The sequence below is a fragment of the Capsicum annuum genome, chromosome 3 (assembly GCF_002878395.1).
Source record: "Capsicum annuum cultivar UCD-10X-F1 chromosome 3, UCD10Xv1.1, whole genome shotgun sequence".
NCBI classification, from domain to species: domain Eukaryota; kingdom Viridiplantae; phylum Streptophyta; class Magnoliopsida; order Solanales; family Solanaceae; genus Capsicum; species Capsicum annuum.
Genome location: NC_061113.1, coordinates 33,191,429 through 33,207,809, shown reverse-complemented (window position 1 = coordinate 33,207,809; position 16,381 = coordinate 33,191,429). Strand labels below are relative to the sequence as shown.

The 16,381-nt window shown below is 33.0% G+C and overlaps 1 protein-coding gene and 1 long non-coding RNA gene across 3 annotated transcripts; both read right to left on the bottom strand.

Annotated features, from left to right (window-relative positions):
• Nucleotides 1-88: 88 nt before the first annotated feature.
• LOC107863985 lies at nucleotides 89-2,983 on the bottom strand. Of its 2 annotated transcripts, XR_001672540.2 has the most exons (4): nucleotides 2,816-2,983; nucleotides 1,552-1,589; nucleotides 458-496; nucleotides 89-363 (listed from the first exon to the last, which is right to left on the bottom strand). It is a non-coding gene; the product is annotated as an uncharacterized LOC107863985 (long non-coding RNA). The 2 variants fall into 2 exon arrangements; XR_001672539.2 differs by lacking the exon at nucleotides 1,552-1,589 and having other exon boundaries at nucleotides 2,816-2,980.
• Nucleotides 2,984-6,242: 3,259 nt separating this feature from the next.
• On the bottom strand, nucleotides 6,243-6,931 carry LOC107866398 (glutaredoxin-C13). The gene has a single exon (XM_016712479.2). The coding sequence runs from the start codon at nucleotides 6,815-6,817 to the stop codon at nucleotides 6,512-6,514; it is 306 nt and encodes a 101-aa protein (XP_016567965.1). The 5' UTR covers nucleotides 6,818-6,931; the 3' UTR covers nucleotides 6,243-6,511.
• Between the last annotated feature and the right edge of the window lie 9,450 nt (nucleotides 6,932-16,381).

The window sequence follows — 16,381 nt, the reverse complement described above, 5'->3', positions numbered from 1 at the left end:
AATTATTTTATAAATAAATTATTCCCAATCATTGTAGTCGAAATACCCTCTCATGTTCAACTAGAATTTAAAAATTACAAATAAAATCTAAACTTAAAAATTCAACCATGTTGAAACATCCAAAACAAATAGCGGAATCAAATAGTTTAAGCATTTCAAGACAAGTCTAAACGTCACAAATCAATTGTAATAGTTTAAGTCTAAATGTCACAATCATAAACAAGAACCAACCACTACAATATAATCTAATCATCTGATTCACTATCTTCCCCATCCTCAAATACTTGCGGCATATGCTTCTTGACTAACACCTCAAACTTGGCAAATTTGGCATCACTAACTGCACAGTGTTAGAATAGCCACCTAAAAAAGACGGAACAACTAAATTTAAGAATAGTCATGTTTGTTACAAGGTAGGCAGATATATACTTTAAACAATTAGGCTGGGAGTTCTTACCAAGACGTTAGATTATCGTTTCTACCACCGGGTGCTTGCCTGCATCATAAAGTGTTTTGACATTACATAGATGTGTAAAGTGAATCGAGAAAGAGCAAATAACTGCACAGAGCTTCATTATCAGAACAGGTACTCATTCGCATATATTCCCACCTTAACTTTGTATTTTGCAATGCAGTCTTTAAATCAAAGGCATTAAACTGACACCAAAAATCTGTATATGGTTAACCTATAGTATCAAATTTCACTTTCTTCAACCACAACAAGTTCAATGACAAGAAATTATTCCTATGTGATGTTGGGAAATGTAGGCTTGTCCCATGACTATGTACCAATTGTAATGATCTCTTTGTTTCTCTTACGTTTTCTCAGCTCACTGTAATGGCACTTATAACGATGAGTGTCTTTTTCCGAACTAAGCTGCCCCAAGATGATATGGATTTTTGGTATGTTTCTCCTCTTTGAATGGGCAAAGTTTATCTATCAGGTACAGGATAAGATATTTCAGCGGCATGAAGCAATGATTACAAACAGATTAATCAAAGAAAAGAAGAAAACATACTTTAAATCGAGCACCAATAGAGGAGAACTTGGTCTGTTTAGAAGAATCTTAGGTAAAGGTGGAAACAAGCCAGAAACAAAGTGTCACTTTGAAGCAATAAGTGTTGCTTGGTGCTCTGGAACTACATAATCCTTGTTCTTATTAAAAAAAAAAACTCAGTTTGGTATGTGACCTAACATGAAAGAAGTCAAAACAACATTAAGCAACACTTGCTTTTCTGGAAAAAATTGAGCAACCCTCATTCTGTGATATAACAGATATCTTGAAGAACTAGTTTTCGTACATACATCACTAGCATAGTGGAAAAACAGTAAAATCAGTCCGAGACAACTTTGGCTTGCTGAACCACTTATGCTCTTTAAAGGTCTGATATGGCTTTTTAGCGAAGGTCTTATGTGTTGATCTTGGGAACATACTGTCAGAAGAGCCACAACAAGTAGTCAACACCACAAACAATGAGGTTTGTGGATAATTTTGACAATATTACCAAGAGAATGAAAAACTAAATTAAAGATTTGAAATGTCAGCATACCAAGCCTCATCAATAAGAGTAATGATCCCGCTAGGTTTCTGAAAGAAACGAAGTATTCAGAACATAAACATGGTAAAATGGAACCAAAACATATCAATAAAATTGAAAATATATAACATAACAAAAAATTGATGATACAAGGACATATCAATAAAATTGAAAATATATAACATAACAAAAAATTGATGATACAAGGACATAATTTTTTTTCTTTTTTACCAGAATATCCTTGGAGGAAAGAACTGAATCAAATAGTAACGTTATCAGCATAAGACAATTTTAAATGCATTGATGATTTGATATATCTGATAGAAAGATATACTTTTTACAGAACTCTATCTCTTTACACTTGTACATGCTCTTGCCATTTTCTGCCAATAAATCTTACTCTACACATTAATTAGAGAAATGTAAATGATGGTGACAAAATATATTCATGATCTACGTTACCTTTTCTATAAGATCAAGAATATCTTGGTTATCAATGAACTCTATGTAACTCCAGTCAAGTGTACATATCCGATACAATATTGAGTACTAAGAATCTGAAAACATGATCCCAACGAAAGACGCTCAGTGAAAGATGTGCAAATGTTACAACTGGAATTCCAAGGACGCATATTATAACCATGAAGATAAACTTCAAAACACCCATATGGGTATGATTCATTTAAGTCCCATATCAATTTATATACACTTTACAGCTCTCCGATAGAATGCTTCGTGCTAGTACTCAAATAACTAAAGGAGGACTATAAACTGATGTATTATCAATATTTGAACTCTCTAAATTAAGTACAACTAAGAAGACAATGAAAATGAACTTACGGGGCAGAGATCAGCTGTTAGATCTTCCGATGTAAGTCTTGACAGAAAAAAGGGTATCCAGATAGAGAAATCAAGCAAACAGCACAACTAGGACGAAAATCAGTTGTATATAAGAAAAAAATTGATCAAAATAGCATAACTGAACCAGGATAAACCCATCAAATTCTTAAAATTTACCTCCAAACCAAATCGCAAATCAAAAATACAAGAAGACCCAGATAAAGAAATCAAGCAATTAACACAGCTAGGACGAAAATCACATTTACACATAGCATAACTAAATGAAACATTTAGCTCTAAACCATCAAATTCCTAAATTGTGACGCCAACCCAGTTCACAAATCACAGATACAAGACAAACCAGATGGAGAAATTGAGCTGATAACAAAATTAGGACAAAAATAAATCAAATTTTAACAAACCTCCACCAACTCACCGTCGCTGTCACCACCAAGTCGTCGTTGCCACCAAGTCGTCGTCGTCGTCGCCTTCAAACAGTCACAGCACTTAGATTGTGAACCCTAGTTTTTTTTAGAGAGAGGGGCTGTAAGGTTATTGGTTGGATTCTATATTTTTAGTGATATATTTACTTAATTTAATTATTAATCTTTCGATAATATTATTCCGATATATATTAATAATATATTTAAATAATTATTTATTTTCTGTATAAGGGCTGATAATATATTTATTGAATTATTTAATTTTTTGACTACATTAGTCGGAAAAATATTTAGTAATATATTTATTGAATTATTTATTTTTTCGACTACAATAGTCGGAAAGATATTTAATAATATATTTAATTATTTATAATATTTATGACTACAATAGTTGAAAACATTTTTAGTAATATAGTTATTGAATTATTTAATTTTCCGACTACAGTAGTCGAAAAAATATTTAGTAATATATTTATTGAATTATTTATTTTTCAGACTATAGTAGTCGGAAAGATATTTAATAATATATTTAATTATTTATAATATTTCTAACTACAATAGTCGAAAGTATTTTTAGTAATATAGTTATTGAACTATTTAATTTTCTGACTACAGTAGTCGGAAAAATATTTAGTAATATATTTATTGAATTATTTATTTTTTTTGACTACAGTAGTCAAAAATATATTTAATAATATATTTAATTATTTATAATATTTCCGACTACAATAGTCGAAAATATTTTTATTATATTAAATTAATTATTAATTTCCTGTATAAAGGTATGATTATATATTTATTTAGCTATTAGTATTTTCGACTACAGTAGTCGAAAATATATTTAATAATTTATTTATTTGATTATTTATATTTTCGACTACAATGATCGGAAATACAATGGTAATAATTTATTAAGATAATTATTTAATTTCTATATAAGGATATGAATATATATATTTAGTCATATATTTATTTAGCTATTGGTATTTTCGACTACAGTCGTCAAAAATATATATTTAATAATTTATTTATTTGATTATTTATTTTTTTGATTACAGTGGTCAAAAATATATTGGTAATAATTTATTTAAATAATTATTTAATTTTGTATGATTATATATTTAGTCATATATTTATTTAGCTATTAGTATTTCCAACTACAGTGGTCGGAAATATATATTTAATAATTTATTCATTTAATTATTTATATTTTCGACTACAGTGGTCAGAAATACATTGTTACTGATTATATATTTATTAATATATTTATTTAATTATTTATATTTTCGACTACAACAGTCGGAATATATATTTCCCGGAATTTACCGCTAAATATTCTGACTGTTGTAGTCACAAATAGTATCGAGAAAATATTTGATTAAAAAAATAATAAAGAAGTAAATTTTCCGACTGAAGTAGTCGAAAATTTGCGACTACTTTTTTTCAGTCGGAACTTTCGGTCGGAAAATAGCAAATTTCTGGTAGTGTTCGTGAAAAAAATAAGAGAGTTTTGAGAGGCAATATCAATATGGTTTGGCTTTAAATTTTTGAATGAGATATTTATATGAATGAAAATCGTTGAAGCACAAAGGAAAGAAGTTTAAATAATTATACCTCAAGGCTAGTCTTCAAAATATTAAATGTCTCGACAAGTCTTGAAGTAGGGGGCATTTGTGGGCGATGCAATTTTATTAAATTTAAATCTGTATAAAATTCAGATTGTATTAAATTCAAAATATATTAGTCCCAAATAAATATGGTGGATTAATATAATTGGATTGATTATTTAAGTCTGAACATATATGAATTTAATCAAAATTTAATTTTTATTGGGCGAGCCCATTGATTTGGGCTACAAATGATAAGTCCACTTTGTTAAGCCCAAGATATTATCATATTCTAGTGGCCCAAAGGAGTGTCACGTGTCAAATGACGTGGCATGCCATGTCAAGTGAAGGAGCCAATAGGATCATGCCGCATGTCAAAATGATACAACAGGCCTAGTGAAATCAAAAGCCCATAAAAGGCGCCACGGCACTTTAATTTGATTGGTCAAAGGAATCATAATTTAGACAAGGGGACCTAGAACTCTAACAAGAAGTAAGAGAAAGCTCGTGGATCAAACGCGCAATTTCTCTACAAAGCTCAAGTATTCAAATCAAGTTCATCAAGATTCAAGATTAAGACCGCAATATTCAAGAACAAGCTCAAAAACCCTTGATTTCAAGCACAAGTCAAGATCAAGTCCCTCAAATCAACAAATCAAGTTCAAATTCAAAATCAAGTTTTAAGCCCTTGAATTTATATTTGAAAAGGCGAATCAGAGGATTTATAGAGATTGTAACACTCACGTTGAAATCAATAAATTGATTGTTGCAATATTTTCTTATCTCGATTTATTTATTTTTCTGACTTGAAATTTTATTGTCCAACAGGAAGATTTCTCTCAATAGATTTTATAGGTAGTTCACCAAATCATATTAATAATATGTTTTTAGTATTATATTTTTCTTTATCATCTAAATTATCGTCTTCCTGATTTGCAAACTATCAATTAGCTTCCTCATTACACCTTACTGATTTCAGACCCAACAGAAAAAGGGTAAGATTTCTATGTGGATATAACATATCAATATCATTTGCATCTATGAGAATAGGATAGTGTTGGGTCCTGACGAGCACTAATATGGTCGAATATCAAAACATAAATGTGCCCGGGAACCTTTCTTCTCCTAATAACAAATTTAAGACGTGTTGCTTATGAGTGTTAATAAGACCTTTATTTAATTTTTTTCATCATACCAAAAAGAAAAGACTTAGTGATTTGTTCTTTGGAGAAACTCGAGAATACCTTGTAATTCAGATTAATTTTTTTGTAGAAGCATGAGCTGTTCAAATAGATTTGGGAAATGCATGGAGAATTTTTAATGGTTGTAATAGGGTGATAGTGGAATCAGATTCTTTACCCTTGGTGAAGGTATATATTGATAAAAGCAATGGAATGCTCCTTGGCAGATATCATCACTGATGCCTGATTATACTGAATATGGATCTACAATGAGAAATTCATTTATTCACATCTACAAACAGTTGTAGATTCAGAATATAAATATTATGAGCTCAAATTTGAAATTTTACCAAATCATTTAATTTATTAAGTTCTAGGGAGCGTTTTTTGAAGTACAATAGGGATATCTTTCTTTTTATCATTTTTCAAAAAGTTAGGTAAACTTGACGGATATGTAAAAGATATATTTTAGTCTAAATTTGTGTTGTTGGCTCAACATTAATCTCAATGCTGACAAGTCACCGTTACTTAATTTAAGATTGTTTTACTTCATCTTTTCCTCATTTGTAAAGGAAAGGATTGTCCACACATGCTATTGATATTCCACAGGATGGAAAAGAAAAACAGAAAAAAGTAATAATGATAACTTCATTTAATTGAGAAACAAATGAGAATACATTCTTTAAATTTGAACTAGGGCACACATCTTCACATCTATCTTATACTTAAGAGATCACTAATCATGATCAAATAACATTTTATGACCACATAATCACAACAACTCACATATAAACTGCAACTTCTTCCACCCAACAATTTATTTCTTTGTTCCTAGGAGTACCAATTAATATTAATAACAAACTTTTCTTGACATGGGTATATATAGGGTCTTGTTTGGCATTTAAACAGACATGTAAGGCTTGATGAGTTGAATGAGGGAGCCTTTAAGGTGAAGTGACATGACTTCATTAGTAGAACCAACCAATTTTCCTCCAATAAACACTAGAGGCAATAATGCATTATTGCAACCCATTCTCATTAGGGCATTTTCTACTTCTTTTCCTTGAGGATCATGGTCAATTTCATAAACATATGGAATTACTCCAAGATCTTGAAATAATATACTCACAGCATAACACAAGCAACATGTACTCTTGCTGAATATCACCACTCCATGTTCCCTAGTCATTCTTTGCACCTTGTCCATTTCCTTTTATTATCGATGAAGCAACTAGCCAAAAAAAAAATGAGCTAGAGAAATAAAAGGGCTTTTATTTCCCAAGCTCAGAGATAGCTAGGCCAGGTTGCTTGAAAATGGGGTGGTCATGGTGAGTCTATTTATAGTATAAATTAATAAAGAAAAGAACATTTCAAAAGATTGCAAGCTTTATTTAGATGCTTTGAAAATTTAACTGGATTGCGACTCTACAAAAACAACTTTTTTGAAAAAAAGATACTGCTACTATTTTGTTCCACATACAACGGGCAAGTTGGATGAACATATTCTCTGTGGTCATATGCATCGATGCACGTTTTTAATGGAATTTAAGATATATAGATCGTTGGTGTAAAGAATATTTATATCATTTCATATTGAATCGTTATAAGAGGTGATTATAACATGTCTTATTTTTAAGACTACAAATCACATATTAAAGAGATTTATATACAAAAATTTTTTAGGTGACCTACTAATATGAAAATTTGCTATATATGGATCAGAATTAGATTGGGCCGACGAGGTTCGTCCAGACCTCCTTGATGAAGAAAAAAAAATAATATTATTTATACATTGTTAAAGTTATTTATATATATACAACTACCTCTTTATAACGGCATATCTCTATAGCAACTTGATTTTTTTCTAAATCGATTTTTATGTTATATTTTACTTCTCTATAACAGCATTCTACCTATAACAACAATGACGTTTATTGTAGTGGTACACTCTTTGTAAAATTACCTATCTATTACAACATACTCTAATATTATATAATAACACTTGGTAAGAAATATACATGTATAAAATAAAATATCCAAATAATTATGGTAATCGTCATTAATATCACGCACACAATATATTTCAAGTACTAATATTTAATTTAAAGAAAAAAATGTATTTAAATGGTGCACATCAGTTATTTCATAACTTACGAGATAAAAGCTACTAATGTTTGCCTTTTTATATTTATACTCTTTCTAACTTTGCATACTTTTGTTTATAACAACTAAATGAGATCTGAACGTCAAATACCAGTACACACAAACACACACACATACATAACAACACACCTGACACCTCTATATCAGCGATGAAATTTTCGGATGAAATTCGAATAAACATTGCCACTATATTAAAAGGTTTGATTGGATATAGTAGAAATGTATCCCTTTTGACTTCTTTGAATATTTACTTCATTTATATTTTAAATCGGTCCCCTAATAAAAATTACGACTTTGTCATTTAGAGGTGTATATATTCCGTATTGACACGAACTTTAATATCTAATTATATAGAATAAGCAACACACTTAAAAAAAAAAAAAAAAAAAATTAGAAGTAAAATGATAAACTTCCGAAAAATACCTTGGCTGGAATCAGAAAGTAAAAATGTTGGAAGTTTGAGAAAAAAAATAACGCTTCGTGGTGGTTCGGACTTGAAATCTCCCACATCAAAGTAGTGCCTACAACCTCATGGTTAAAGCAGCTTTCTACAGATTTTGCCAAACAAAAGTCCATTAAGGCAGCTGAGGCAGCAGTAATACCACCAAAGAAAAACCCATGATAGAGGCACCTCAAGCAGCGCAACTGCTGCTTATTCAATATTAAATTATAGTGGCAGCAGTTTCCGCATGCTTGTCCATATATTAATTAATAAAAAAAATAAATAGATATTTATGACATATTCACTTTATTTGTTTCAACTATAATTTTATTAAATATCATCTTAATTAATTATTATAAGTTATCTAAGTATTAAAAAATTAATAATATTTAATAAAAAGAGTAAAATACACATAAAATGATAATGTTTTAACTTAACTTGCCGTCTTATATGAGACCACTTAAATTTTTTTCACAAATAGTTTTTATAGTAACTTTGTTATATCACTTTTAATTAGTCATTGTAACTTGTAAGTCATTAAGGACATGTCTGTTTCACCGCTTCAATCAAGATTTTACTATATTACTTCTAATTAATTACTATAACCATCTAAGCATTGTGCCACTTAAATTGACATTTATGATATATTCCTCACCTATAAGGATGATAAACAGATAACAAATCGACATGTTGCTTGTGTTGCTTGCTGAGATATTTCCTTTTATATTTGTTTATTTTGCTTTTAAATCTGTTATATATTTGAGAATCACGTAAAAGTATTATAGATCATAATAATTAACAGCTTAAAATAATTAAAAAGACGTAAAAAAATTTAGTTGACTCTCTAAATTTTATTATTGCCACATAAATTGAGACAGAAAAAAAAGTACTTCCATGATTTTACTATATCACCCCTAATTAATTATTATAATTCATTTATGTATTAGAAAATTAATAACATTTAGTTAAAAAAATAGACATTTATGGCATGTCTGTTTCAGCTATTTCAATCGTAATTTTACTAAATATCACTCATAATTAATTATTATAAGATACTAAGTATTAAAAAAAAATATATTTAATAAAAAAAATAAAATAGACATAAATAATAAATTAATTCTTTATGTTTTAAATTAACATGATGTCTTATAGGAGGCCCACTTAAATTTTTTGCACAAATATTTTTATAGTAATTCTGTTATATCACTTCTTATTAGTTGTTATAAATCATTTAAGATATGTCTGCTTTGTTGCTTCAATCGTAATTGTACTATATCACCTCTAATTAATTATTATGCTCATCTAAGCATTGTGCCACTCAAATTAACATTTATGATTTATTACCTCACTTATAAAGGATGATAAACAGGCAGCAGATCAACATGTTCGCTTGTGTTGCCTGCTTAGATATTTCCTTTTATATTTTTTTATTTTCTTTTTCTTTTTAATATGTTATATACTTGAGAATTATGTAAAAATATTATAAATCATAACATTAACAACTTAAAATAATTAAAAAGACGTAAAAGAAATTTAATTGACTCTCTAAATTTTACTACTACCGCATAAATTAGGACAGAAGAAACAGTATTAGAAATCACAATAATTGATAATTTAAAATATTTAAAAATATGTAAAAAAAAATTAGTTAACTCTCAAAATTGTATCGATACTGTAATACCTCAGATTTTTGCCTCGAAAATTTCTGAGTTTTGAGCTCACTGTCTAGACTATGACTGGCACCTCACGAGTCGTTAGGTGTGGACGAGTCGTAGGAAACTTGTTACCAAACCAATGAAGTAGCCAAAGTTTCTGTCCTGAGTACGACATGGACCTCACAAATCGTGAAAACTCATTACGAGCCATAGGGATCAAGTCGTAGGCAAACCTGTGAGGAATGCCCAAGTTTCTACTGATCTCATGACTGGAACCTTACGAGTCGTAAGGTGAAGTCACGAGTCGTAGGATGTGACTCGTGACCAAACCAGTGAAGAGGGTCTAAGAGCCTGGACGAACTACGAGTCTAGGCAATGACTCATACTCATACGTCACAAGTCGTGACATAACCCATAACGACTGGTAACAGCTTTTCTATGTTTTAATTAAGGGAACTTTGGTCAATTTTTCTTTCCCCAATCATAACCCATGACCTAAACCCATAACTCCTCATTACTCAATCTTAAAGTACTCTAAAACTCTCTCAAATTCTCAAAGCAAGAACAAGCTAGGGTTTCTAAGGATTTGACATTTAGAGCTTCAATTGGTGATTTTTCTCCATAATTGTGATACTTTTAGGTATGTATCTCTTCCCTAAACTTATTTTGTTAAAAGCATGTATTTAGAATTGCTATTCATGTGATTAATTGATGGTTTTGGAAATTGGGTCGGGGGGTTTTGAATGTTATTGATGGAATTGCTTTCCGTGGCTTTTGTGAATCATTAATATTTTGAACTGATAGTTTTTGAACTCATTGGGGTGCATGGGCATGGATAATGAATGAGGGTCGTGGATTTCCCCGGATAAATCGATTTTGGTATTAGAATTGGTTTTAACCTCAACCCAACTTGAGAAATTGATTTTGAAACATTAATTTATACATAATCTACTTCACTTTTCAAACATTGCATTGCATAAAAGTTTAATGGAACATAAATTGGTTTTGAAAGGCATTGCTAGCCATGGATTGGTTTTAAATTGAAAAATTTAAAGTCAGTTTGGGTAATTGATTTTGGTATGACATAAATGGAATTGGCTTTCAAGCTTAACTTTATTTGGTATGACAATACTAATGGTAAATGCCTAATTAAAATACTTCATGGTTAATGGATGAGAATATGTGTAAATGATTTTAATTTAGGCTTAAAGGGGATTGTGTAGCTCGATGTGGAAGGTGGAGGTTCTAGGGGGATCGATACTGGAAACACGTTTGCCGGTGTAGGGCCTTGGTGGCTGTGTGCATAGTTCACACTTTATGTATCTATATTTTTAGAATGGTTGGACCCTCGATGGCTCTGGCCCTTTCTCATATTTCTTTGATTCATACAGCTAACATTCGTTGGGCCCTTTCGGTGAGAGGAGTCGAACCCATATAACTTATGGGTATTTTTAGGACAGTTAGAGTCACACAGTCCAGGTTAATGGTTTTAAAATTCATGCTTAAACTTTGTTCCCTATCCCGACATATTGTATATATATGTATATGATTGTGTGCATATGGTTTTGGAATAATTTTAGACTGATTGATCATGGAATTATTTTATCCCATCCCTGAGTTACATGCTAGTGCTCACCCCGCTAACCATCCTCGGATACTGTATCCCCCATGCGATGCAGCGTTTGAAGATACTTTTGTATCATTGCATAGTAGTAGGTGATTTCTAGATTGCCCGTGAGTCAGCTTTGAGCTTTCATTCTCCAAAAGGCCCTCATTTCATGGTATTGCCTTTAGTTACATCCTAGACTATTTAGGTGGACTTTTGGCATGGCCTGGGGCATGTCTCGACTTTGATTGATGTTTTGTTTCTTAGAGGCTTTTGTGAATAGGATGTGGGTGGATTTGGTATTGCGGATTCTTAGATCCTATTCTGTTGATTTATCTATCTTGTTATATGTTCAGAACTGAGTTCTATCTTGTTATATGTTCAAAACTCAGTTGTATCTTACTATTTATTTGAAATTCATCCATTGCTAGTTGTATTGTGTTCTGGTTAGCTAGGTTAATAGGGGTGCTCTTGGATCCTTGCCGGACTTGAGATACCCGTCACGACTAGGCCCTGGTTCGGATCATGACAAGCTTGGTTTTAGAGCCTAGGTTCATGGTCATTGGGTATCCACAAAGCCGTATCAAGTAGAGTCTCTTTTATAGGTGTGTAGCGCGCCACACTTATAAGGAAGAGGCTACGAGGTATTTAGAAATATTTTCCTTTTCTTGTGATCTATTTTTGGGCTATAGTGTCTATGGTCTTGAAAACTTCTCTAATTCTGTTTGTTCACATTTCAGATCATGCCTCCTCAAAGATTCGATGCTCGTGGAAATACCTATGTCCCAGTTGAGGACAATATAGATGGAACTTTCCCTATTTATGGAGTTTATACCCGGTCTAGGGTCTCAACTCCTGATTATACTGCCCCTCGTAGAGTCTTATTGATTCCTACAAATCCTCCTTGGGCTTATCAGGCTGATGATGTTCATGCCCCGCTGCCCTAAGGAGATATTTTTAATGTCGAGTTTTATTGATCTGTTCATCTGTTAACTCAATTGGTAACATCTCAGTCTTGCTAGCCTGATCATGTGGGTTCTGTTGCACCTTCTTCTAAGGTCACCCAAGTTGGGCAGTTTATGAGGTTGAATCCCCCAACCTTTACTAGTTCTAAATTTAAGGATGATCCTCAAGGTTTTATGGATGAGATGGAGAAGATATTTTGGGTTATGCATGCTACTGATTCTAAGGGTGTGGAGTTTGCTGCATATCAACTAAAGGTTGTAGCTTATCAGTGGTATGAGGAATGGGAGCAGTCAAGGGGTAATGATGCAGAATCGACATTATGGAATGATTTTTCTAGTGCTTTCCTTGATTATTTCTTTCCTTAAGAGTTGAGGGAAGCTAAGTTAGAGGAGTTTGTGAATTTGAGATAGTGAAGGATGAGTGTGAATGAGTATGATTTGAAATTTCATCAGTTATCTAGCTATGCTCTTGAGTTGGTATCTAGCATGTGGGTCAGAATAAGGAAGTTTGCTTAGGGCTTGTTACGAGACTTGGTTTTAGAGTGTAGGCTACTATGGTAAATAATGATATGGATATCTTTAGACTTATGGTGTGCATGCAGCAGGTTGAGGACGAGAATAAAAAATAGGCAGATATGGAAGAGAGACAAAGTAAGAAATTTAGATATTCAAAGCAGGGTGAAGGATAGCATAATAGTGGTAGAGAGGGTATACAGTGGTTCAAGAAGAAAAATTGAGGGAGTTCTAATTCCTATTCGGTGGCTAGTGATCGTCACTTTCAGACTAACAATGGATCTAAGGCACAAGGTGCACAGCTTCAGGCTAATGGAGCTCATTCAGCCCCACCCTATCCTCCTCATCAATTATGTAGTCAAATTTACCATAGTTATTGTGATGAAGAAAGGAATCAGTGTTTCAACTATGGTCAACATGGGCATATGCAGAAGAATTGTCCCATGGGTAGAGTAGCCACGGAGGCTAATAAGGTCTCGGTTACCACTTCTTTAGCTCCTGCACCAAAGGGTGCTACCTCTGGTTCTAGCACTGGTTGAAATCATCTGTATACTCTTGCTACCCTCTAGGAGTCTGAGGTATCTCCTAATGTTGTTACTGGTACGTTAAAGCTCTTCTGTTGTGATGTATACTGTTTGCTTGATCTGGGGCCTACTCTTTCTTATGTGACCCCTTATATGGCTATTCATTTTGGTTTTAGTCCTAAGTGTATTTCCAATCTCTTCTCTGTGTCTACCCTGGTGGGTGATTCTATTGTGGCTACAAAAGTCTATAGGGATTGTGTAGTGTTCATCTTTTGTAGGGAGACATTGGTGGACCAAATAGAGTTGGATAAGATAGATTTTGATGTTACATTTGGGATGGATTGACTCCATTCGTGCTACGCTTTCTTGGATTGTAGGACCCGTAAGGTCAGTTTTCAATTCCCGAATGAACAAGTGTTTGAGTGGGAAGAGAGTTCTCTAGTACCTAAGGGAAGACTTATTTCCTATGATAGAGCCTGAAAGTTGATTTCCATGGGATGCCTATACCATCTTGTTCGGGTTAAAGATTTTGGTTCTTAAAGTTTCTCTTTGTAATCTGTCTCTGTGGTTAATGAATTTCCTGAGGTGTTTCTCGAGGATCTTTCTGGTGTTCCTCCTGATAGAGAGATAGATTTTGGGATTGATCTTCTATTGGATACTCATCCTATCTCTATTCCTCCTTATAGAATAGCTCCGACTGAGTTGAAAGAACTTATGGAGAAGTTAAAGGATCTCTTGATAAGGGCTTCATTCATCCTAGTGTTTCTTCATGGGGTGCTCTTGTTTTTTTCGTGCGTAAGAAAGATGGGTCCCTTCGAATGTGCATAGATTATCGATAGTTGAATAAGGCGATGGTAAAGAATAAGTATCCTCTTCCTAGGATTGATTATCTTTTTTACCAGCTTCAAGGTGCTAGATGTTTTTCCAAGATTGATCTTCGATTAGGTTATCATCAGTTAAGGATTTGGGAGGCGGATATCCCTAAGACTACTTTTCGTACCCGAGTCATTATGAATTTTCAGTTATGTCATTCGGGTTGATTAATGCTCCGACAGTATTTATGGATATTATGAACTGGGTATTCAGGTAGTTTTTGAATTTATTCGTGATAGTGTTTATTGATGATATCTTAACATATTCTAAGAGTAAGGAAGATCATGTCAATCACCTCCGAGTAGTGTTGCAGACTCTGAAGGATCAGCGATTGTATGCCAAGTTTTTAAAGTGTGAGTTTTGGTTGAATGTTGTGACCTTTTTGGGTTATGTTGTTTCCAGTAAGGGGATTATGGTAGATCTACAAAAAGTTGAGGCGGTTGAGAAGTGGCCTAGACCTACGACTGCAACCGACATTCGAAGTTTCTTGGGTTTAGCCTAGTATTGTAGGAGGTTTATGGAGAGATTCTCTTTTATTGTTTCTCCGTTCACTAAGTTGACTAAAAAAAGGTTAAGTTTTTGTGGTTTGATGCTTGTGAAGGTAGTTTTGAGAAGTTGAAAGATAAGTTGACTTCTGCACCAATTTTGACCCTACCCGAGTATACTGATAGTTTTGTGGTTTACTGTGATGCGTCTAGAATAGGACTAGGTTATGTCTTGATGCAGCATGGCAAGGTAGTATCATATGCTTCCAAATAGCTTAAGGTTCAACAAAGAATTATCTGACTCATGATCTAAAGTTAGCGGCCGTGGTGTTTGCATTGAAGATCTGGCGCCATTATCTATATGGGGTGCATATTGATATATACTCAGACCATAAGAGCTTGCAGTATGTGTTCACTCAAAAGGACTTGAATCTTCGATATAGGCGGTGGCTTGAATTGCTAAATAATTATGAGATGAGTAATCACTATTACCCAGGTAAAGTTAATATGGTTGCTAATGCTCTTAGCAGGTTGTCCATTGGGAGCTTATCTTATATGGATGAGGAGAAAAGAGGGTTGGACAAAGATATTCGCAGGTTGGCTAACCTGGGAGTACATCTTTTGGATTCGGAGGATGGAGGTATGATTGATCAAGAGATGGTGAAGTCATCTCTTGGTGTTGAGGTGAAGGATAAGTAGGTTTTGGATCCTATTTTGATACAAATTAAGGATGATGTGGGCCAATAGAAGGTTATGGCTTTTGAGATTAGGGGTGATGGTATCTTAAGGTACCAAGGTAGATTGTGTGTTTGGATATTTATGGACTGCGAGAAAGAATTTTGACTGAGGTTCACGATTTAAGGTATACAATTAATCCTGGTTCGATGAAGATGTACCACGACTTGAAGGAAATTTATTATAGGAACAATATGAAGAGGGATATGACAAATTTTGTTGCCAAGTGTGTGGTTTGTCAGCAGGTGAAGGTTGAACATTTTAGGCCCGGTGGATTATCTCAAGAGGTAAAGTTACCTCTGTGAAAATAGGAGATGATCAACATGGATTTTATTACCGGTCTTCTGCGGTCTTATAGTTAGTTTGATTCAATTTGGGTCATTGTGGATAGAATGACTAAGTCTGCTCATTTCCTGCCTATGAAAACTACCTACTCTGGGGAGGATTATACTAAGTTGTTTATTGAAGAGATAGTTAGATTGCATGGTGCACCAGTTTCTATCATTTTTGATCGAGGTATGCAGTTTTCTTCTCACTTTTGCATTCATTTCAGAAAGGCTTAGGAACACGGGTGAATCTTAGCACTATTTTCCACCCTCTGACGGATGGATAAGCGAAGAGGACTATTCAGACTTTAGAAGATATGCTAAGGGTCTGTCTGATTGATTTTGGAGGTAGTTGGATGGATTATTTAGCTCTCATTGAGTTTGCATATAATAATAGTTATCACTCTAGTATTGGGATGGCTCATTTTAAGGATATTTATGGTAGAAGGTGTAGATCTCTTATTGGGTGGTTGGAGGTTAGTAA